Source organism: Clupea harengus, chromosome 7 (assembly GCF_900700415.2).
Source record: "Clupea harengus chromosome 7, Ch_v2.0.2, whole genome shotgun sequence".
NCBI classification, from domain to species: Eukaryota; Metazoa; Chordata; class Actinopteri; order Clupeiformes; family Clupeidae; genus Clupea; species Clupea harengus.
The window spans coordinates 1,104,571-1,130,272 of NC_045158.1; the positions used below are offsets into that span (position 1 = coordinate 1,104,571).

Consider the following 25,702-nt stretch of genomic DNA (forward strand, 5'->3'; position numbering starts at 1 on the left):
GATTTTTGGTCCATGTTGCCCAGTCCTAGGTGAGAGATTTAAATGGAATTCTAGCAGCTCCAGGGAGCGAGAGAGAAGAGGAGTTCCATGTGTCCTCTTTGGCTGAGCAAAGACCAAATGCGCTGTCGGATTCTCAATCTGGTCTCGCCCCACAGTGCAGGCAGGCCTGTTACAATTGCAATGTCTGGAGATAACCAAGATGAAATGTGGACTAAATGTGGATGGGAATTACTACAGTATTACTGCCATTTGAAATATCTAAACCAATCCAAATGCCTCCAGAATGTGGGGGTATTGAAAATCTTTTGCCGTCAGCAATAATGGAGTTTGGGGTTGGGTAAAACGGCAGCGCTTCTACTCCACAAGTTCAGAGGTCATTTTGGCCCCATGTGTTTGCTAGTACACACAAATGCGTGTTACAGTATACAATGGAACATGAGACCCAGTTGTTTGTTCTGTTTCCCATTTATTAAATTAAAAAGAATATTTTTCTTGGTTCAAGGTGGACTTCACCAATACCCACACAAGGGCATCTGGGCAAGTCCACCATACACATTGCACTTATGCAATTTTACAACTGCACTGATTTAAATGTACAATACATGTGAGAAATGAGCTCTCCACACTCACACACAGACAGGAGAGCAATACCTCAATTTGTCAGCTAAAGCTGTGAGTAAAAATTAAGCTACAAGAGGCAGTTGTACAGATATAAAACATTAAAATATTATCAGAGTTCAAAGTAGACACAGTAACACAGATATATGCCACTGTGTCAACAAACTTATTTTAAATTTTGCTTTCCCACTTTGCCAGTGAACCAACATTGTTTATCTTTATCAATATTCATTACATTCTTAGATTCTACCGTGACTTGCCAAAGTATTCAACTCCCCTGAAAGGCGTCACCATTTTCACAAATTGCAAAAGATTCTTACACATATTTTCCCAATCAGTATTTTTATTGCGAACATTTATGCTCTAGTATATTTCCAAAGGCAATTTATTTTATTTGTCTGCCAACATTAAAAATAAATAAAAATGTAAATGCTTATGAAAAGCATAAGTATTCAAACCCCTGGGCTTTTGAGTTCCAGATTAAGGTAGATGACAAATCATTCGCAAATGATAAAGAGGTGCCACTTACTTGACCGTAACTAATCATAAATAGATATCATCTATGAGTGGTTACAGTAGAGATCTCCTTCTGGATATAAAAATGACTGTCTAAGGGTTGGGAAGTAACAGAGGAAATGAAGACTAGAGAGACAGTGTGATTCGAACGCTTGTGAGGAAAATATCCAAGTGTTTTGATGTCCAATTGAGCACCACTGGAACCATAAAAATGAGGTGGAAGTTGCATCACACCACCCAGATGGTTTTGTAGAAAAGGCTGTCCATACCAAGCATCCAAGGAAGAGGCCAGCCACAATCCCGCCATTACCCTGAAAAATCTACATAGTTGATAGCACTTTGGGTGGAGGTGCAGGAGTCCACAATCTTGACAGCTTTTCAGAAAACTGGACTGTATTGGAGAGTTGCAAAGCCATTGTTTAAGAAGATCGACATTAACATACATGGAGGTTGCTTAAGCACAAATGAGACCAACATAGCTTTCTGTCCGATCCTGAAAGCACTGCACGTGGCGTAAATCTAACACCGCCAATGCCTCAAGAAACACCACATCAGTCATTTAATGTGGTGGTAACATCATGATGTGGGGATATATCTTGCCTGCTGGAACTGGGGATTTTCTTAGAATTGAAGTGAGAATTAATGGAAATAAATTCTACACAATATCATAAGAAAACCTGTTGGAGCCTGTTGTAAAAGTAAGGCTTGGGAGATGAATCAATTACCTTGCAGTAGGACAACTACCCAAGGCCCAAGGCTAACTCTAGAGTAACACTAGAGTGACACTACAGGGAACCAACTCCCACTGAGAATCTGTGGCACTGCAGTCCAGGACTTCCATCTCATCAACCCAGATGTTCTATGGAAATTCTACCAAGAAGAGTGGGGGGAAAACACTGCTGAAGAAAGTGCATACCTGCCACTGTCTCACAAAAGACTTTAGTCTGTTATTTCAGCAAAGGGGTTCTCTACCATTTATTATTAAATAGGTGTTGAATACTTATGCAAGTAGAATATTATATTGAGCCTTTAGAAATATACTATAGTACCAGTGTTCACAATTAAAATACTGATTGGAAAAATGTGTAAGTATCTTTGGTTAACCTGAAAATGGTGATGACTTTCAGGGGGATTGAATACTTTTGCCAGCCACTGTATATCTTCTTCAGGAAGCAAAGGAGAGAACCAAATATGTGTGAGCACGCATGAACACACACACGCACGCACACACACCACATTTAGGTTGGAGGACGGTTGGAAAAGACGTTAAAACAATGTGAATGAAGTCCTTTTTAGCTGCTCTCAAAAAGAGCGAGCAAATCATCATTGCTGTTGTTTGGGAGATCTGGAGGACCAAGGTATGACAGCAACTCATCTGGATTGGTCAACTCAGGGAGCAACTAGAGAAGAGAAGCAAATATATAGAAGTGAAAAGCTGTACAAGACAAAAAAAGGTCAGAGGTCAAAATATAACCATGAGAAGGGAAAGAATTCAAAGGGCCCTAGTCTTAAAGGGCAACGAACACCGCAAATGGGCTTGGTGCATCAGCAACTGTGCAGTGAAAATAGGTGGGGATACCTATATCATGACCATTCCATTGATACAAACAAGCATAAATGGGTTAAATAATTAGTGGATGTGGCACGAAGTATTCTTTATCAGCCAATCACAATGAATCGACCCTATTAACATTAGCTCAGTCATTTTTCTACAATAGAGCAAACGACACATTTCCAGTGGCGAACGGAGCGGTTTAAACCAGAGAAGACAGAAGTTGCATTATTTGCTTGCAAGCCATAGTGCGGTTATGTCATTAACCTCAGGAGCAGCCATCTGTTTTTGTTAATTTTGGTGAAATTATTTATTGGGAATTGAAGTTGAAAATGTTAGTATCAGGTTCTTTAAGTCCTTAAAGATCCAAGGTGGAGCAGACTACAGATCAGGCTTGTTGTTCCGTCACACTGGAACTGATTGAAATTTAGTGGTCGAGGAAACACCTTGACATCTTTGTCATTTTCCTCCAACCAGTTCCCAGCAATGTGTGCAATGTGGCACGGTGCTTCATTCAACTGAACGTGGCCACTGCCAAATAGAACTGCCATGTTTACATTTGTCAGTAGACATGTTCACATGGGGCCTAATATTCTGTTAATAATCCAACTATGAATCCAATCAGAATGAGACTGCCTTATGTAACCACCGTAATCAGAATGAATTGATGCAGACCTGAACAACTGGATTGAAAGAGCTGGATTAATCCTTTGATTATCTATTTGATAGAAATATATATGCGACTAATAGCTATGTAAACGTAAAATCCCAACAGAAACGTAATGAAACTGGTGGCTACAACAACTGTTCTGTTTACGAGACTTAACATTTGAACTGATATTATGAAAGAACTTTTTTGAAACATCATGATAAAAACACCCAGAAACACATCTCGAGTGTCGAGAAAACTATCCTGTGCACACCCTTGGGAACTCACATGTAAACGCACATTTGATCAGATCAGAATTCAGATATGATGTAAACAGTGAATGGAGCATTTTAATCAGAATGATTTAATTCAGAATGGAAGAAAAACCTTGCATGTAAATGTCGCTATTGCGTAAAATTCATATAAAAATGTCTGTTCATGCTAATCTGTTACGCAAGAAAAAAAGTTAATAACGGAAATGTAATCTTCTTACATCCAGAGCAGGATCTGCCATCTCGGCCCCTGAGGGCCCCCCAAATCCAAAGGAGCCCTCCTGGTTCAGCCGTGGGTTTTGGGAGCCGTGCGGAGGCAGGGGCCCTCCTGAACCCTCAGCAGTGTTGTGTACACCCTGCTGTTGTTGCTGCTGCTGCTGCCTCTGCAATGAATTGTGGGCGTCCATTCGGCCTGAATGGGCCACCTGGATGAGAGCACAAACACCTTTGCATTGATGCTGAATGGATTCCTAAAAACAGCCACATGTCAAACCACATCCATCTAGCACTGATGCAAACCTGACCTGAGAGGATGGAGCAACGCCTCCTTGCTTGTCTGCACCTCGGGGAAGGTCAGCTTGGTAGGACATGGATGGACGTCCAGTGGAAAACTCGCTCAGGGTTGGAGTTCCAGGGGAGTTCTGGAACTCTGTGAAGCCGGACTGGTTGGCGAACCCTGAACCTGTGAAATGACGTGGGGGGGGGGGGTGAGCTAACTTAAATAACACAATACTAGCATAATACACTGCCCCTCGCAAGGTGTATGGCACATATACTTCAACATGCATATGAACAGCATAACATCAAACTGTATAAATCACTACTGTACATCAGCCAGCCAGCCCAAAGCTACTCATTTTAAGTACCATTATAATAAATCCCTTTCGCTGGATATATATTCGCTGGACATACGTAATTTCTGCTCTGTGTGTCCAAGAAGCACACTTGTCGCTAGAATGTTAACTAGTTTGCCCTGGTTCATGTATCGCATCCAAAGGCAGCGTTTGAATTGTTCTATTTTTCATATCCTGTTGCACAATGAAGTTTCAGTTCATAGAGTTCAGTCTCAGTATGCATTATCTATTGTGAAGTAGGACTAAACACAAGGCCTACTCCCTTGGCTCTTTGCCCTCTGAACGCTCTTCATGCTAGGACCTCCCGTTCCACTAAACCCCAAAGGGGTGGCAGTGTAGCTATTGTGTTATCTGCTGCTGGATACCTATTGTATTTGTTCCGATTGGATACCTATTGTATTTATTCCGATTGGATACCTATTGTATTTGTTCCGATTGGATACCTATTGTATTTGTTCCGATTGGATACCTATTGTATTTATTCCGATTGGATACCTATTGTATTTGTTCCGATTGGATACCTATTGTATTTGTTCCGATTGGATACCTATTGTATTTGTTCCGATTGGATACCTATTGTATTTGTTCCGATTCCTCATCCTCGTCTTCTTCTCAAAAACACACACACAAAAACACACACACAGACTCCAAATTGGTGAAATGAGTCACGCAAGTAAAATGACTGCGTCAACTCATCAGAGGCCCTTCATCCGATCGTCATGAAATTTGGTGAACATCATCCCCAGACCATTCTGACCAAAAGTCATCATCCTGGCGAGGATGTTTTTCTGCTCTCGATACGGTTCTGTGCGCTCATATCACAGGCACGTGCATGGCTTTTATATGCCCTGTTTTTGATGCTAATAAAATGACATAGGAGTCAAAGTATCAGGGGTGATATTTGACTGGCTGTTGAGCTCAAATATCTACAGCCCTCTGCAAGAACTGCAGACTCTGCTTTCTAAAACACTTGTGTCTCAGACATTTGATTCCACTCTGTTCAATGTCTGTCATCTACCTGGAGAATTGTAGTCCTGACCCGCTCCAGTGCCCCCTGGGTATGAGGAGGGGGTAGGTCCTGAGCCTGAGTTGGGCGCCGGTCCTGAAGCAGGACCAAGGGAGACGATCATATCCATGACGCTGGGCAGGATCATGTGACTAGGGCTGACGGTGCGGCAGCGCTTCAGAATAGGCCCATCAGACTCTTCCTTGATGTGGATGTCGGGCTTGACTGGAACTGGCTTCCAGTTGCACACTGGATCTATTGTGATTTCCTCATAGTCTGAGCTGAAAGAGTGTGGTGGTTGGAGAAGGAGAGGAAGAGGGAGAAGGGTGGACAAAAAGCACAGGGAGAGGAAGGGACAGTTATGACATCATCCATGACTATGACCAGATACGCTTCAGTTAGCTCAGTTTTTTTTATCATGGGACAGAAGAACACTTACTTCTGGATGTAGATCAGAATGCCCAACATGTACTGGTCAACTTCCAACCCCTCCAGCAATGCAGTTTTACTGGGAGAAGAAAAACATGCAGAGATCGCAGTGAGCATGGAAGAAATAACTGACTAGAAACTATAAACTATAATATGCATTATGTTATACACAGGAACATTCCAACCGAGGCTTGCGTGTTCATTTGCTTTAACAACGGACTGGCATTTACAGGAGACTTGGATAATAAGAAATCGGTTATTATTTTAAATGGAAAGTAGATTTCCAGAATAAAAAACACAGACGTAGCTAGAATTAGAACACTTGTACATCTCCCACTTTACTGTTTCAACAGAGCATGAAATCTAGTGTTGAAGACTTTTCAATGCAGACTTTTACTCCTAAACACCAACTTTCAACTGTGACGCAGACTAAAAGCAATTAACCTACACACTGGTAGGTCCTAAAAAATCAGATATTTCTACACTGGTATAATGAAAGAAAAAAACGTTATGGCTTCATTTAAAAGCGCGTACCAGGGCAAACTGCCCCAACAAGAGTAACCATACAAAATGAACACCGATTGGCTTGAATATGAGCGTGATGTGTCTCCTAGTGAACCATAACCGACCTTTGCGCATGGTACATATGGATGTATGGGATTAGGGTGGAGCATTTTGAGTTGGTGATGACTCACTTGCACACAGGACAACGCCAGGTTCCTCTCTCGCAGTTCAGCTGCAGGTAGGACTCCAGATCAAAGCACTAAACAGGCAGAGCAGAACAGATCATCACTCTCAAATGGAACAAAGGCTTTTTAGAAGCATATCACCAATAATGCCTAAACCATAGACGTTCCATATGTGCCTGCAAGTACAACAGTAAACCCTGTGCCCGCTGACCTGTATGTGCCTACAGTCGTGCCCACGTGCTGGCAACTGAATGCGGCGGAATGTGATTGGGCACTGCAGGGACACCCTGATGGCCGTCTGCTCCACCCCGTCCTCTCCATTTGGCCCCACAGAGCCTGGTATCGTGCCACTGGTGAAGTTCCTCTTAACTGAAGAAACAAAGGAGAACACAGGTGTGATGCTGATATTTTACGGGATATTGTATAGTCTGGCGGTCTTTATTGAAAAATAAATCCCAGCGGAACGAACAGTTCTGAAAGGATTTACTTTACGATAATGACTGCCGAACTATACATTATCCCGCTTATTATACGACTTATACTTGCTCGCTTATTGTACGGTTTATTATTTATATTATACATGCCAAAACGACAGAAGACATTTGTAACTTACAGCTCATTTGTAACTTACGCACACACTACTACACTTAACTGGAGCTACCAAAACATTGCGCATAAAGAAGCTAACTACGAACGGTTTACACACAAATTCACTTTACTAACGATTCATACATGACACCGTAGTATGTAGTTCTCAGATGAAAAATGTATAGTGGTATCCAACAATTCCAAATGTGAGCATTCTAATGAGGAAGTGCTAGAAACTCACTCTTTGTGATGCAGTGGTCGGCAGGCAGCAGCCTCTTCTTCATCAGACCTTGAAGAACTGACTGCACTGTTGGTCTGTGAACCAGTTGCAGCACAAACAGATGGGACTGCGGAGATGTGATGTCCATGGTCAAAGAGTCAAAGAGTCACACACACACACACACACACACACACACACACACACACAAGAAAATAAGGGAAAAGAGGACACTTGTCAACACCCAAATCGTTCTCCAATGCCCTTTGAGTGGTAGTGCTAATAAATAGCCTACTAGTGCTAAACGAGTGCTCTTCTAACCTATAAACACTGAGCTAAGAGTACATACTAAGGTGTCAGTAGATGGCAGTGTTCACACAATCAATAGTTTCCTCATGTCCTCCATCAAGACCTAACTGATTGTGTATCCATCCATATTTATCTACCCAGACACAGCTGTAGCGAATGTTTGAAGAAGAAAAGAAACGGGCCATATTTCCGAAGGGTGTTTAGCCTGTGTTTTTCTGATCAAGGTCTAAGTCTTAAAACACTTGTTAGCAACATAGCTTGTAAGCACACAGCAGCGATGAGTGCACTTTCCGAGCGATGATCACCACCTGTTTTTGCTGGCCACGTCTGACTTGGCTAATCGCACAATGAGATCACTGTTCAAAAGCAGTCACCTGCGGCATGAGCACTCGTTCTATTGGCTGAGCCAGACCTGTCCGTCACAGCCTTTCAAATGCACCATGTTGGGTGAGCACAGTTGGAAGGCTAGACTGCTGTTGAGATGTTGCCAGCATGTCCAAAAATAATGAGTAAAAATTTCACTTTCGAAATTTTATATTTTCATTATTCATACATTTTCTCATCTAATAAATGTTATAAAAGTTCAGAAGACGGTAAAATGATTCTTTTGAAATTCTGTATCGTGCCTTGACATTTTTGTCATCAAACTCTTCAAGAGGATTGCTCCTATCGGCAGATATTCCCAATCCCCGTTGACTGAGCTGATCTTCTTACATCTTCTCTTTTTTCATTGTTTGCTCGTCACAGGTGACTAACATTTCAACGCTTCTTGGATAATTACCTTTTGCAAATTAGGGCCTTAGTCGTCACACCTGATCATCGTGCGATTAGCCAAGTTTGTCGCGTGTAACAGAAACACACCCTTCATAAATATGGCGCTTAATGTTTGAATACAGATGAAAAGGATCTAGTGTGGAGTCTTTTGTATTCACAAGACAAATGCTGGAACTGCATAGTTGCATTTGAGGCCAAAAATATTCGCAATCACAGGCTATTGCCTTTTGTGGTTACTTCATAATGTCTTTTTTTTTTGGTTGGCCGACTGATTGAAGAACACATTGATAAAATGATAAACGTTAAGTTGTACTCACACAACAGCAAGCAGAGACTGTGATCTGGATGGTGTTGCGCCCCGGCTGACACACCGCCTTCAGGTACAGGGGCTTATGAGAAGTCTTGTTGTCCCCTCGTTCAATGGTAAGGGGAGTAGCATTCACACTCACCTGAGAGATAAAACGCTTGTAAATGTTGCCTGGGGTATAAACTTGCACGTATTTTCACACAATTTTGAGAGAAAAAAAGTCAACAAGATTCTTACTGTGAAAAAATAGTATATAGTACAATAGTTTTTCAACAATAGGTTGAGTTCTTTGACAGGATTCCATGAGTTCATCATGGTCTCTTTTCAGGCAATGACCGGTCATGATCTTTTTCATTTTGAGACTTTGAATGTTTACCATTTTTCTATTGTAAGAAAATAAATGATCTTCATTAATATACCTGACTTTGCAGAGCAATGAGTTAATCCTTTCAATAGGTGAATGGACAAGGAATAAAATACAATGGTTATGTGGAATTTAGCCAGAATATTAAACTTGGCCGAGCCTAGGCTATTAAATACAGCTGCTCTGGCTTTAGCCTAGTTTTGAAGCTAGTGATCATCTTGGGGAAGACTTGCATTATTTCAAGTTTGCGTATACGATGTGGGTACGTGTTCTTTGAAATCTACAGAAGTAAGTAATGGACATTAAATACATTTGTACTCACGATGAGAAGCACAACTTGTAAGTTCACATTCATTAATATGGTTTTGTTGCATCTTATACACGGCATCTCTATCTGATTTAATTTCCATGTTTAACATTTTTTGATTGTAAAGTCTAGAACATTCCAATGGCTTTATCCCTAATCCAGACAGGCATGTAGACTGACCTGTACAGAGGCTGGCCAGTTAGTGTTCATCTGTCGATCCTCGTGGTGGTAGCACTTGAACTGCAGTTCTAGATCCGGTCTGAGATTGATTGAAATGTAACATTAATTAATAGAAAACAAAACTATTTACATGAAGTAAATCACATGTATGCATGCCAAAACTAGGGCTGGGTATTACCTGCCCACGTCACAATACATCTCAATATCACAAAGTATCCTGATAATACTGCTGATAGTTATTAATTACTTCAAGTTTACATAGTAATAGTATGAAATTTTTAGGACAAAACAAAGGCACCTTTAATATGATACCCCTTATGATAAGAAGACCCAAGTCTGTAATTTCATTGATCCTGCCATCTACTGGTGCTGAGTATGTACTTCATTAATATTAACAGTCTACAAAGAATCCAACCATACACAGTCGTATCAGGGCAGCTCTAGTCAAAACCAGGGCTTTGTGGTGCATTTTGTCTGGTTAACTTAGAGCCATGTTTAATCATGTTCCTGGAGGTGCAGTGCTCGATAGCTGTGACAGGTTGTTGATATTTGAGCTCCTGATGCAACGTGTTGATTGGCCTTTAAATAGTGTGTGGTTCAGTCAGAGCCTCATTGTTTCTTTCCCATTTACAGAGCCAGGGATGTGCATTATAGTGAATCAAGGAGAGCACACACTGCACTCACAGCTAGAGAAACATACAGAGAATTTGGCTGAATTTGACAAAGAGTGTGATTGACTATAATCAAGGACTCACCTTTAAGTCTGACACACCAAGTAGCCTATGTAACTGAGGCACAACAGAACAGTAGTTTAAACCCTGACCACCCACTGCTTACCTCATCATAAGGGTTTTGAAGACAGTCTCTCGGAGCTGGTAGATGTGGTTGCTCACAGCCAGGTTGTGCTCCAGACGGAACGGCTCTAACACGACACCGTCACGCACAGGGAATGTAAGCCGTAGTTCGTCTATTAGATTGGCTGCATGGGAGGTTAAAGGAGGAAGACTTAATGAGCATCTATTTCCGCCATTTTGTTTTTCAAATTGAAGTTGGCAAAACACAAGCTGAGTGAGGAGTATCAAACGCTGCTTTGTAAATCATGTCAGAGGCTCAGACAAAATGAATACAATACAGACAAATGACTTATTTTCAAATTTCAATAGTTACTGTTCAGTAATTGATCGCAAAAAGGATAATTTCACAAAGGTCATTGCACATTATGCTCTTTCTAAGAAGGCACTGCTTACTTGTCCAGCTGGTTGTGCTGATAATATTTGCAAGTTGGACTGCAGGTTTATCATGACATTTATTTAAAACCTACAGCAGATCAGTAAGGTGCTTTAGTTCCTTTACTTGAGTTTTTGAATGAGGTTTTTCCTCTTGATTTAGAGAAAATAGGCTAGACAGGGTTAGGCAGTGTCCAGCATAGGCACACTTTGCAAGCCTGTAGTGTTGGTCCTTCACCTGTAGGGGGCGGTGGTGCTGGAGGCTGCAGGGTGGCGACGTTTGGCTTGACATCAGTCAGGTAAGGGGATTTGACATCATGGCCGGGAGACATGTAAGGAGCCATGGAGCTGCCTGGAGTCATCGGAGGTGTGGGGTTTCCCGGCAGGGGTGAGCTAGGGTAATTGGGTAATGCTCTACCAGGCTAGAAGAGGAAAAAACAAATGATGTTAATTGTTGGAGAAATTATTTAACTCATTTGAAATCAGAGAGCCACTGGAAACATACAAACTACTCCGTGACTGAATAATGGCCAGTGTAACATATCTAAGTATGTAACAAAGTTATGCACAAATATGATTGCATGTTTTGCTCAAATGTACTCTACAACCATACTATCTGATTTTGTAGTCAAACGAACTTGATTATAGGTTCTTATATAGTTCACAGACATATCAAGAAAATAGAAAGGTATAAAATAATATTCAAGAAATTCTTGCACAGATGGGAATTGTATTCTGGTTTGTTAATTGATTCCGTACTGCAGGTATAGGCTACATATAGTTGAGTGGTATAAATCAAAATGTCATAAGCTTGGATTGGTATTCACTAACACCGCCCTGACTTGAGTACGCTAATAGGTCCATGTTATCAGGAAACTGCCTGAGGTCAGGTCAAAATGACACCTTACACAGGACATAAGGAGTGTCTTTGCCCAAACCAAAAGATGGGGTTTTGCAGCATATGATCAACCTGTTAATCTCTCTACCTGATCTCCTTGATACACGTAGACAGTGCAGCCCCCGAATGCACTGATTGAGTAACGATGCTTTCAGTTATTTGTAGTTGTCATGCAGCCCGAAAATATTTAGTGGAAAACTCCAAAAATAAATAAATGGCTAATACGTTTTAAATTCCACAGCCCATGGAGTAACCTTTCCCATTCAGTGAAAATCAAGTTTTAAACCTCGTTTACATGTCAATATGGTGTTTTAAACCATTTTTGGTGCTCAAAACTTTCTTGTTTTCTGGTAAGGTAGTACATTTTCATATCTTACCCCATTGACTGTGACCTGGTTAAATGTGTTGTATGGTCCTCCAGCAGGACTCCCCACTAATGTGTTCAGAGAAGTGTTGCCTGGTCCATTGAACTGCTCTGTCTGGAACACACAGACACACACACACACACACACACACACACACACACACACACACACACACACACACACACACACGATTCACTTACATTAACAATTCATTTTTCAAAGCCATTTTAAAAGGGCGTGGGGAATCTTCTTACCATCCCCTACTTGTAATTCTCAAAAGATGTTCTGGTTTGATTGGTCTGGTCTATATCTGGCTGCATGATTAACAAATTGCTATTAAGTGTCTGCCTTGCTGCATGTGATTGTGGCTGTTATCATGGTTGGACCCTACACAACCATATTATGGTTGGACCTTACTGTCATAATATAGTCTGAAACATCCTGGTTTTCAAGAGTGCTCTCCAACATCTTTCCTTGGCTCTACACTGCAGTTCCTCGCTGTGTATTCCTCTACTTACAAAATCGACAGTCACAAATAATGATAGAAAGCAAGCAAATCGCATTCAAGCCTTTTTAAATCAAGATTTGCCAATACGCTCAGCCTTGTCTACAAACACTGGTCTGGCTTTCTAAAGGGAGTTTCCTTTCTTCCCATTGCATGTTGACCCTTACCTTGTAGTACTGGCCAGGGTTGCCAGGCGCAGGTTGGTATTGTCCCATGTTGCCTTGCTGCTGGACGGAGGAGTAGGAGGGGGAGGCGGAGGCCTGAGCGGAGTACTGCATGGGCTGCCCGGGGTAAGGACCAGGGCCTGGGCCTTGACCATACGGGGGGCCGGGATATCCCTTCAACAGTGGGAGAGAAAAAGGGCATGGGTTATGTAAGGGAAACAAGGAGTGATGTATGATGATGGGAAGGATTTTTCATTTAGTTTATAAAAAAAAAACAAGGTCCTATTTCCCTCCAACTAACTCCCTTTGCCTAGCATGTGAAGTCTGAATGATTGATTGTTAAGCGTGGATCTGACCCAAACCCACCCAAACAAAGATGCAATGCATACAATTTGAATCATCGAAATACATTTACGATACAATATAGGTGATAGAAATTCTAATTAAAAAAAGAAATCACAGGTTAACTGAACAACAAATTCAAATGAAGAAATGTTACACTATACGTACACCCTATATTGTGTACATTCCCCCCTGTAGTCAATCAAACAGGCGCCACTCTTGCTGTAAACGCTCCACTGCTCTTAAATGTCTTGGTTAGTTCCATTGCTTCCATCATCACCAGCAACCAGAAACACTGGTGCCAAGATGAGATCTGATCTAAGCCTCGTCTCACACAGCGCCGTTTACATAGTACTGCCATTTTGTTTCCCCATGTGACATTCCCACAAACGGCATTAGTACTCCCAGCCTGGCCTGCTATACCTGTACATGGCTTAAACATTCAGAACTGACTTCTGTACCTCTGCATAGACCTAGCACATAGCCTAGCCTAGCACGTAGCAGCAGTCTTGGTACAGCCATGAAAAGAAGCCCTTTGTGTTGTGAAGTACTCCATGTTATTTCCACCACAGACATACCTCTGAGTTGTAGGGCCGTTTGAGGCCCTGTGGGAGTCGTTGGGGCCCCTGTTGCCCTACAGAGTATTGGGGGTGATGGGGCATCCTCTGAGCTTGGGAAAACATGGGACCCATTGAGGGTGGTCGAGAGGGGCCCATCCCAGGAGGGTATCTAGACCCAGATTGTTGAAGAAACTGGGAACTATAGGGCCCTGAGCCGCCCATCTGGGGACACAGAGAAGAGTGGGTTGAGCATGAGTCATGACACATCAAACAGTGTAACGCTGATAGAGGGATGACCAAGGGAAATATCTGACAACCCTAAAACACAAGTTACTTTTAAACTCAAAGTCCCCATGAAATGCCTTGAACAATTGTGTTATTTCATTCAGCCGAGACATATTGCAACTTAAAACGGAAAGTTTGGGTGGAAAGAGAGAATAGACCTAGAATCGATGTCGGCCTAAACTGATATTCACTAGGGCTGGGTGGTATATTGACTTGATGAAGTATACCGATGTATTTTCAAATGAGACAACACCGTTTCTACCATTTATATAGTTTGATGATGTGCTGCACAACAAGTTTCTTCTTCCTCCTTCCTTCCTTTCTTCCTTAAAGCCACGCCAGTGTTTGCCCCTCTCTCTCTCCACTGCGGGGGTTCCTCTAGACCCCATTTGGAACTGGAACTCCTGCCCTGTATAACTGATGTTTTACCTCACCTGAACATTATGTTTATATCCACTGGAACTCTAGCAATACCTGTGCTGCCAAATCTGGTGCATGTGCAATGAGTAAATCCATATTTGAATGTCTGTTACAGATCTCTTCCCATTTATTTAGATTGGAGTCTGGTCTTGTGCACACAATCGCTGCTAAATTCTTTGTCATTTAGACCTACTTTGGGACACGGGCAAGAGACAGCCTAAGACAGCCCCTCAGGGTGCACTTCACATTCCTGTGCTTTGGAAAACTGTTGTCTGAATCACGTGTTAATACAGATGAAATACTGATCACGTTCATACAATAAAGAAATGTGGATTATGGAAATATGGTCCCAATCAGCTAATCTTTGGGCATTTCATAAGCAAGTAGCTAGGAGGAGAACTAAAAACTGTGAAAACAGGCATTTTCTCTACCTGGCCATAGTTCATTTCCTGATTCTGCTTCTCTTGTATGGCGGCAACAGTTGCTGTGGCTGTGGCTGTTGCCGTGGCAGCTGCGGCGGCTACAGCAGCGGCAGCTGCAGCTTGTGTGAAGTCTGTTTGAGAGCGAGCCCCGTGGGGAGGCATTCCCATAGAGGCCCCTCCGTTTCCAGAGTAACTGACAATGGGAAAGTTACAGTCAATTATTGACAGTTTGTTCAAATGAAAACATCGGATCATATCATGTGGAATAGTATGCTACAAAGATGAACATTTTCCATGTTGCATAACGCCATTAGTCTGGGTAGGCAGTGTGTGATAACATTTTGAGAACACAGCTGTTAGTATGGCTAAATTTGACAATGACATCTACTCAAAAATATGGAATTTTCACCAGTTAAGACTGCAATTACGCAACATGTGGTATGTATTCAAATGATGTGTATTCCTTTGTGGACCCATGAAAGATTTCTCACAATTGATAACTTTTCCCCTGTCTACTTCAGTCAACGAGATTCCCCAACACCCACGTTATTCAAGTTTGGCAAGTGCTACATTAAGCAGTTTTACCCCAAGACTAAGTCCGAATTAATGTCACCTCAAGTACATGCTCCAAAACGCTTTAAGGAACCACAGCCTCTGGTTACTATGACAACTGTGGTTACCCTCAACATCTAGCCTCTTATGTACTCAGAGACCCATGTGTATCAATTGTTTGGTGTAATGATACAACTTATTTTAGGGTGATCAGCATTAAAAGTGATTCTCAACTTGTTTTTTCTTTTGTATCTATTTCAAAAAATTATTTCACAATGACAACAAACTAGAACATTCTTGATTATTATCTGTATGGGATAATGTATAGTCTGCCGGTCAGTATAGGAAAATAAATCCGGACAGGACCCTGACGCACAGCTTATTATAAGGCTAGTTGCCAAAACGATAAAAGACATTCCTCCAAAATATCTCTTTTTAAGTGATTTTGTTGCAGTTTTGTGGCTTCCGCTGAGAAAAAAAATTAGTTCTTCGTGCAAATAGAACTTTAAAAGATTCAGGTGTTGCATAGCAACATATTACTTGCCGACTTCCAAGTTACACAAAATATCCGTTAGAAAAAGTGAACAGACTACTTGAGGAATGAAGTGGAAGATGTGAATTAGAAGCACAAAACCCGTCGCCACTTGCAGCGCTCAATATTAAGAAATATCAGACCTCCGAACATTGGGGTAGAACATTCAATGGAACATTCTGCAGGATTTTGAGTGAACATGATCTGCAGGGTGTTATTTACATCCATTACAATTTGAGCCAATAGTGAGGTTAAAAAGATGTGGATGCAGACCAGCAACAATGACAAACTGTCACATTTTTAGTTATTTTTGTTGCTATTATAAGCAAACTTGTTATTATACAAAGTTATTAGCTGTTTAATTGAATAATAATGAAAAAAAAACTCAAACAAACTCATATGCGTTAACAATGCCTCTGCTGTAAGTTAGCATCTCTGTGCAGATGGAACAAACCACAAGCCACGCACACACAGACTCACCTCCCCCCATAGCCAGGTCCAGATTGGTATCCTCCCCCTCCTCTCCCATAGACACCCTGCTGCATGTAGGCCTTGTTGGCGTCAGGGTACCCCTGTTGACCCATGAACTGGGCCGAGTTCACACCGGGCCCTCCGCTGGACATCATAGCTCCACCCCCGTGATTCCCACCTGATCCGACAGGACCCTGTCAAGTCAGAACCTCTTATCACTGTTGTTGGCACAAAACATCTGTAAACATTTAGTCAATAGGTTATTACCTGACTATATATATATTATAATAGGCCATTACCTGATTTGGCGTTGGATTACTCACACCCCACACCGTGGTGACCACCGAGAGGGAGCCTGGCTGTTGATTGTTTTGTTGTTGCCAGGACGCAGGGTCATATGGGTAGGAGCTGTCACTAACAACATGCAAAAAAAGACATTGTGGTCAAACTCAATTAGACATTTATTAGGGTTTGATAATGGTTAATAGCAAACAGCGGTTTTATCATGTAGTTAAATGCCACTCTTGTTCACACCTGTAGGCTAACAGTTTAATCATTTCATGTGCAATGTGGTGAAAAGGCTCAACTATCATGGACAATTGTACTAATTAAGTATGACTGATATGATACCTGCCTAAATATCTATATATACCTATACTGAAACAATACCACAGCTAAAGCCCCAAATGGCGTGTCAAATAATGGAATAGATGACAAAACATTGAACAATTCACTGTTTTCTTTTGTGCATTCATTTTGATTGTATTGTATGTGTGTAGCTGAGCCAATGTTGTGTTTTTGGTGTGTGCTTGTTTGATAAAACCTGCCCTTTAGGGAGGATTTCATGGATCCATGTTGTAAAAGTGAAAACCAATAAACATATTAAAAAATGGGTGTCTCCAAAGTATACTTGGTTTTCTTCTGTTGCAGATGCTTCTCAGCGCACACGCTCCTCTATCTAAATAGTAATTGCTACCTACCTTAAAATACCATTGCTGGTAGTCTAAACCGTTATGATTCGCTGAAGCATGAAATAAACAAAACTCCTATTTCATTAGCAGGTCTCCTGTAGTTTTATTCCCAGGGAACAAACATACTAATGAAAGTTGTTGTGCTCCGTGGACAGTCCGTGGGGAAATTGAATCATGCGTACAGCTCGCAGACCACGTAGCGTGTATTTATCGTCTTAGGGTGTGATAACCTTTGATCTTTGGTTTGATCCGAAGTTGACCACAGACATGACCTTTAGTGAAAATTAAACTCACAAATGACTGAAACTAACATATTAACAACAACACATAAATAAACTGAAGGGGTAATAATTTCCGCTCATCTGCTATTTTAAGTTGAAATGTGTAATAGCAGCACAAGGAGGGGTGCAGCAGTTTAAAATATGTTTTTGCAGTAACAAAACACAACTTCAAATTGTAGACTAACATTACCCCTTCTAATGTTTATGTTGTTGATATGTCAGGCTATGTTCAGCATCATTTCTTAGCATTCATTTAATTCCCATCAACATGGTTGTGTTTTGTTTACCTGTGTTGTGGTGGAGGTTGTGTTTTGTTTACCTGTGTTGTGGTGGAGGCTGTGTTTTGTTTACCTGTGTTGTGGTGGAGGCTGTGTTTTGTTTACCTGTGTTGTGGTGGAGGTTGTGTTTTGTTTACCTGTGTTGTGGTGGAGGTTGTGTTTTGTTTACCTGTGTTGTGGTGGAGGCTGTGTTTTGTTTACCTGTGTTGTGGTGGAGGTTGTGTTTTGTTTACTTGTGTTGTGGTGGAGGTTGTGTTTTGTTTACCTGTGTTGTGGTGGAGGCTGTGTTTTGTTTACCTGTGTTGTGGTGGAGGTTGTGTTTTGTTTACCTGTGTTGTTTTGGAGGCTGTGTTTTGTTTACCTGTGTTGTTGTGGAGGCAGCCCAGGTTTCATGGAATTGATGGGGATCATTGGAGGAAGTGGGGGTTCACACGCCCAACTCCGCTCAACCTACAGGCTCCCTGCAAAACATGGGAAGATGTTATCCATGCTTGTGCCTATTACTCCATACACAAAGTAGGCTTATAAGATTGACTTCCATTTACAGTGACTGATAGGAACATCTCACTGATGCCTTCAGTAGAGCAGCAGTAAAGTTATGCGCATCAAGAAAATGTCTTAAGAAAAAAAAATGTTTTGCCATCTGTGGTTTGTAGCTGAACTAAACATCACAATCAGTATCCAATACAACAGAATTTTTCACACATTTCTTCTGTCTACCTACCAGCTTAACTCTGAGGTGAAGCAAATAAGACTATGGTAGTAAATGAATGAAGGCCTACTGCAGCTGCCACAGAGCTTCACTAAATGATTGCAACCCTAGACTTCTTGTCAGTAGCAGCCTCAATCATGTGGAATCATGATATCCTTGCAGTCTCAGTGTCTAGATAAATGTTTTGCTCAGTCTTTCAGGACTAAATTAAATATGACATAGGCTGTCTCCACTCATCTGTAGCCATCTACACTTAAAGATGCAGTCGGCAACTCAGTTTCACGAAAGGTTGTCAATATTTGAGCTCAACAGCCAAAGAAATTTCACTGCCTCAATTCTATGCCCCTGAAGTTGTGTGTTGATTAGCTGGGATTGTTTACGGCTCGCTCCGTTCCACTATGTTTGTTTCCCATTTACAAAGCCAGGGCTGTGTACAAACACCGTATTTTTTTTGGAGCGCATCCTATAATACTACCAAAACTATGATTTATATTTATAAAGTATCCCTTAAACAAATGAACTAATGAAGACAAATGCTGTTTAAAAAGGTGAGTTGCTGGAATAGACAGCACTAGGTCATTCAACCCCCAAGGTACTGTGAACAAAGAGACTGTGATCTCTTACTGCTGAGAGAAGGCAAAGACAACAAAAACCCATCGGAGGAGTTGTATAGAGGGAACGGAGTTCAAATATAGCATTTAAATAGGCTGGTACCAACCCAGTGGCTATCCTATAGGCAAAAGAGAGAGATTTAAATGTAATTATAGAAGCTACACGGAGCCAGTAATGAGGGACGAGGAAAGGAGTTACAACGGCCCTCTTTCTGAATAATCTGCAGTGGTCTCCCTTCCCTACACATGCAAGCAGGCACATTACAATTGCATTGCAATATTCTAGTTTAGAAATGACCGGGGTCCGCAAAAGTTGTGTTGCATATTGTGCGAGATAGGGTCTGATCTTCCAAATGTTATAGAGTGTGAACAGACAAGCACTTGAGACAGAAGGTACATGCTCAGACAAATTAAGTTGGTCATCAATCTAACACCCAAGTTTCGTGCCGTTTTAGTTGTGGTCAACGAAGAGGAACCAGGCTGGATGGTAATATTTAGTGGGGATAGCTGGTTTGGCTTAGTTTTCAAAAGACTGGTTAAGGTTCCTCATCCAAACTGACTATGCAGCTATGCACAGGCTAATGGCATATCACATGCACGACTGCATTATGACACAAAACAACTGAAAAACATCAATGTCGTCCTAATAAGCAGGGAACAAAATTGCGGCCAGCCCCCCTCTCCTATCGGTTCAGCTGGTAGCCTATCGGTTCAGCTGGTAGCCTAAAGTTTTGTTTTATGGTAGCTGGGTTGACTCAGCTGTCAGTGTCATGTCATGACATGATTAGAAAGAAAGTTGGATTGGTCAAAAAACTTGCCTCAGGTGTCATGAGTCTTTGTTGTACTACCAGACCAATACAATATAAAACTTTGGCTATCTAAGACTAGACCAGGCTAGTTTGGTGTTGCCAGCCACGGGAAAGCACAACTAAAGACCGAAATATACTTCTACGACTCCGTTACTCCGTGGTCACGCAGTTGCCTCGACGGACTCGTTTTCATTTATGGTTCTCCAACGGTTGTATTGACAGATTGACGGAGTCGGATAGTTACAAAATTTGGGACGTGCATGTCAGGCCACAGAGAGGTGCTCGGAGAGGGTTTGCAACGTCGGAGAGGGCTCTCCGTGTCTCTGTGTGTCTGTAAACGAACGACCATAAATCGGTCTTAAGCTATCACTGCTAACAGTTCAGCTGGCTACAGAGCATGCAAACTATGTTAGCAGTATGCTCTGCTTAGATCATGTTCACGTAACTAGGAGACATTTACGGACCTTGCTTTCCAGACTAGGTTGTGCTTCACATCCCTAATTGTGTTGCTTGCCTCAAGTCGCATTTGTGGGACTATAGAGTGGTATCCACGGTTACAGACAACTCTTCACTCACACCCACGGTTTGTTATGAAATTTATATAGCAGTAGCCAGCAGGTACAGCGCTACAACCTCACTCCCCGACATCTTATGAGACGGGTTTTAGCTTCTTGCTAAACGTCTCCTGCCCAAGGTTGCGAGTTCAAGTTTGGTGTGGAACTGCTTTTCTACACAACGCAGGTTACTTTGCTGACGTGAACCAGATGTAACTGGTTTAGGGGGGTGAGGGCAACGGTAGTGAGTAGGTACAGTGCTGTGCAGTGGTAAACCTCACTCCCAGACACTTTAAGTGGCGTGCTAGCGACAGTTGCTAGCACCCATGGGTTTTAGCCTCCTTGTTGACACGCCTGCCTCCCATGCCCGAGGTTGCGAGTTCGAGTCCAATGCGGGACTGTGATTGTCTACACAAAGCAGATTACACCAAGTTACAGCTCTACCACCTAAAACATGTGATTTATTCTGTGCAACAGTTGGCATAGAACTTGAACTTCAAAATACTAATCCGCAGCATACTAAATGGCGACGGTCACTATGTTCAGACTGTAGGCAAATCAGATTTATATCTCAAATCAGATCTTTTCAGACAACTGTCCACACTGTTATTTGCAAGTAATTAGATCAGATTTGTCAGTCATCACCAACCTATCTGCATGGGTTGCCGTGGTAACTATGATAGGCTCCTTCAAGCTTTGCATGTACAGAAGCCTCCCCCCAAAGTGCTAGCAGACAATTTATTTTGGCATCTGTCAACGGACATTTGTTCTCCATGTTGTCATGTCAACACTCCTCCATAGCACTCTCAAACAGTATAGAAGCAATGACTCAATCAACGGAAGTTCTTTGGCGCTCTGGTAAAAGATTTGATGTCGTCGGTGTGTGTAGGATTGTGAGTGACGCATGGGACACTTTCAAATTCCACTTGAATGGCCAGAGCGCCTGGACTGAGACACACCTGAGACACACCACCTATAAATGTGGCCCATTTCCAAAAAGCAGATATCATGTGTTTTTTTTTTGCTGTACAGACTTTTAAAAATCAATCAGAAATCAGATTTGGGCTGGCAGTGTGAACAAGGCCTTACACACTTCTTAACCGAATATGAGAACTTTGGAATTGCAATTGTCGACTCGATTGTGGAGTATCCTAACGTTATCTACAAATGATATGGTTTAACGGTCTAATGCTGTTGCTGTCACTAGAGAAATGTGCCATTATTTTGTTGTGTCATTGAGATTGAAGAGCAAAAGTATTAGGCTACGTCAACTTGTAGGTCATAGTCAGAGTGGAAAAGCAAAAGACTATGCCGTTTTGCGGTTGCCAGTTTTAGTGTTCGAACTCAATACTGGACTGATTTCAATCATTAATTGCCCCTTGTAAGAATTTGGACCAAAAAAATATCTTAAAATAGGGCATATGTGGAAAAATCCTGCAGTTTCCCTTTAAGGTGGCACTGGTTGCCAAGGTATCCTCCCTGATCGTTCCCCATTGTTGAAGTTTCTGAGTGCAACAAGCAGTAGGCTGGCTAGCTAGCTTGCTTTACAAGACAATGAACATATCGCTAGTCTGTACTCACATTGGTCAACAGTGAGTTGGAAATATTTCACCCATGTTTCCTTTTAATATAACAATTAATAGTATAATGACTATATACTATGATTGTGGATGTTGTTTCCTTGTGGATAACATTCAAATAACTCAGTCCTGACATCCTTTGTCAGTCAATGGTATCCTTAACTCCCTTTGGCAATCGCATCAATTGGATCTATTCAAACTCGGAATCCTCCCACTTTGCGGTCCGCAATTCTGACGAAAGGTTATTGATATTTGAGCTCCACAGCCAATCAAATTACACCCCTCCCATCGTGCTCCTGAATCAAGCTGTTGATTGGCTGGAATAGTTTTATGCCTGTTTCCCATAGATCAAGAACTTTACGCAAACAGCGGAGGGATTTTTTTTTGGACACATATACTGAACAGACAGCTAGATGACCGTGAGGAGCATTTAATTTCATTTTACAAAAAGTGTACTGTATTAGAATCACGGACTGCACCTTTAACTCATGGTAACAAATACAAACTTCTGCACAATTTTAACACAAGTCAGATATTTCATCCTACAAAGGCAATGAGAACTTAAGTGCGGGTTTCAAGGCTCACCAACTGACAGGCCATAAATATATTCCTCTTTTCAACTCTTAGGCCATGTGTGCCCATAGACGAACAAACTAGTGATGCCTAATTTCAGACACATTCCTATCCCACCTCCATACAACAAGCAGTGATCCAAAACCATTTTAGCAACTTAACTGGACAGATCTAAATCCCAATACAACAGAACTGAGCAGCCTGTTTTATAATCAATGTACTTGCTGATATGGTGAACAGCTGATACCTGTTTGCAAGCCTGCGTCTAAGAGGCCATGTCATCTGCAGCTATTTGTCCATAATCTTTTATTCAGGAAAACGGAAGTTACACACTTCTGCCAAAATGCTCACAAAGCTGTAATGTTAAGTTAACTACCGACAAATTTAGCCAATTGTACCAGCGGATAAATTAGCAAGATTATTCAAATAGATCCTGTCTGTGTTGTTACATTTAGCCTACGGCACACAAAATGGCACAAAAAATTATAACTTACACTGGCCATTATACAAGGGCGCGATATGGTAGGTCAAACCATGTCGGTTGAATACCTCTTGACCCGCTATCCTCTAGTCAGGCTTAAATACTCTGTTTCAATCCAGTGAGTTTGCACCTAACAATTATTGTTTTTACAAAATAATACTAGCCTGAGCTACTTAATATCTTATCTAACGTTGCTGATTGATACTGCGCTAACAATGAATCCCGTCTGGAGAAAAAACATCAAGGGAACATTTTCCTTTTCATGGTCTCACGACAATAAAATGTCCGTGCAATCACGGAGGGTGCCTGAAAACTATCGAACTGTAAGAAGAGGCTGTGAACACTAGACAATGATTTAACATTTTCTGCATGTAAAGTTATCTGTAAATCTCCGATTTATATCGCTAGCTCATCTAGCTAGCTAGCAAGCAATACAACACACGCTTCCTTAGCTTAGCAAAGGCTATTATAACCTGCTCGCTAGTTAGCTCACTAGCTACATTTGTTCTGTGTCAATGCAAAACCAAACTAACGTTAGCTATCGCTAACTAGCTACACTCAACGAGACAATGTCATGTTAAAAGCGTACCCGAGAGATCATGGGGGTTACAAACTTCGAAAAGTCAGACATGATACCAATACAAATGACAGCAGATTGTTTAACTAAATTAACGCTATAACGATAACGTCAGCAATGCATCGTACTCCAACTTCATAGCGATAGCTAACGCTGGTAAACCAGCTCATTTACGTTAACAAAGCAACCTTACCTTTGACTCCTGTCCACCGTTGATCGTGGCAATACTTGGTGTGATGAGTGGGCCGCTGCGCATATAGCTACAGTTCACTGCCACGGGTCTTAATACAGCAAAATTCTGATCCTAATAATTAGTAATCGTAACCTGGCATTGCTTTTCTTACATGTCAGATCCAGGTAGCTAGCAAGCTACCAAGCTAGCTATCCAGCTAGCGTGGGATGACTGCAGTAATGATAACGCTTGCTAGCTTTTTTATCATTGACGACAGCTAAACTTGTTCGTAAACAAATTATATCCATTTGCTTGATCCATGTCGGTTGTGGTGTTAAAAATAAGATTAAAGTGAGCATACGAAGACGCAATTCTATAACGACTGAAGTTTACAATGGTTTACGTTATTGTACATCTTCAAGGATCTTCGCGTTACAACGTCAGCTGGCCTGTGAAACCGCTATCCAAAATAGCAAGACAGCTATGACAGCTCCCACAGCCTAGGAGGTTGCAGTTGAAATCCGTGTTTTACTCCATTCCAGCATGTCCAGGCCTTTTAAGCTGGAGACTACTTCGTTCTGTTGCACAATACTGCTGTATTTTAATGATGAGACGAGAACGCTGGTGAAGTTAGCCAATGCACGGCAAAACAAAAGGTGTAGACAACGTTAAAATTGTAATGCGATTCTGTTGAACGGGTTAGGTATAATGTCGCTGGAACAAGCCTAATGACATTTGAATCGGCCAAATCAGCTTCAAACACTTCGAAACTGCAGCACAGGACGGACACTGGTCCTAAGCGTGCTGGTATTCATAACAGGTTACATAGGAGCTATGTTGGAATTAGCCTATACCCTCTTCTACATTTAGTAGACATAATAATCGAGGCCTATACAAGTTGAAGGACACTCTTCTGTTGATGTTTTTGAAGAATCTTTAAAACCTCTTGTATGATAATACTTTTTTTAAAAGGGGATATCGGAATTACTATTATAGGTATATGGTAATATTGTTTGTTAGGCCTATTATTAGTAGTATTATTGACTTTTGCAGGCCCAAGGATCTATGGGTGTTACATCCAGATCCTGACAAAAAAGAAATAGTAGTGTAGCAATCTCACAAAGTCAGGCGTATCTTTGACTTTCTTGCTGTTTGTTAACACACATGTACTTAGACATTGAATACAGAATGGCATCTGGAGCGGGCTTATGTACGCAGACACATCAGACTGACTTGGGGTGGACAAACATGCTGAAACACAGGGGAGCTCACTCTAGGGTGTTTACAAATGACATTGACTCCACATTGCTAACTAAAAAACAGGTTGACTTGAAATTGGAACACTAAAACCGAATGTACAGACATCAACAATCTACGCTGGGAGGACTGGCCCCGAGTGAGGACAGGATCTTAAGCCGGATCTCACTGCAGCAGCTCAGAACCAATGAGCTCCCATTCGCTGATCTCGCTGGTGGCTTTTGAAGACTGGAGGTCGCTGCTCACTGCTGCTGAAGACTTGGGGCCGCTGCGTACTGTCGCTGAAGACAGGAGGCTGCCGTCGGTAGGCTCTGAAGTGGCAAATCCCCAATGGCTCTCCATGGTCTACCACCTGAGAAAGCATGAGAAAGGAATCTATGCAAGTGACCTCGTTGTGATGGTGGTAATTAACGCAGAAACAATAGGAGCCATCTTTCCTCTTCACCAGGACAGCGGGTGCTGCCCACGGACTG

General features: G+C 41.8%; 1 protein-coding gene across 1 annotated transcript; it reads right to left on the reverse strand.

Moving 5' to 3' along the window:
• Positions 1-449: 449 nt before the first annotated feature.
• On the reverse strand, positions 450-25,209 carry LOC105907581 (zinc finger MIZ domain-containing protein 2-like). The gene is made up of 20 exons (XM_012835945.3): positions 23,994-25,209; positions 18,265-18,364; positions 16,673-16,787; positions 16,383-16,567; positions 14,828-15,011; positions 13,710-13,913; positions 12,793-12,963; positions 12,133-12,234; positions 11,096-11,279; positions 10,469-10,610; positions 9,632-9,710; positions 8,791-8,922; positions 7,415-7,520; positions 6,797-6,954; positions 6,592-6,659; positions 5,907-5,975; positions 5,480-5,748; positions 4,132-4,289; positions 3,829-4,032; positions 450-2,534 (listed from the first exon to the last, which is right to left on the reverse strand). The coding sequence occupies exons 2-20, from the start codon at positions 18,312-18,314 to the stop codon at positions 2,427-2,429; spliced, it is 2,688 nt and encodes an 895-aa protein (XP_012691399.2). The 5' UTR covers positions 18,315-18,364; positions 23,994-25,209; the 3' UTR covers positions 450-2,426.
• Positions 25,210-25,702: the final 493 nt, after the last annotated feature.

Excerpts from the sequence above, each read along its gene's own strand:
- LOC105907581 (XM_012835945.3), bottom strand. The coding sequence starts at position 18,314 with ATGATCCCCATCAATTCCATGAAACCTGGGCTGCCTCCACAACAACAC. Across the intron at positions 16,568-16,672 it reads GTAATCCAACGCCAAATCAG|GGTCCTGTCGGATCAGGTGG; the intron begins GTAATGGCCTAT and ends CTGACTTGACAG. Across the intron at positions 2,535-3,828 it reads TGGCAGATCCTGCTCTGGAT|TTGCTCCCTGAGTTGACCAA; the intron begins GTAAGAAGATTA and ends TCTCTTCTCTAG.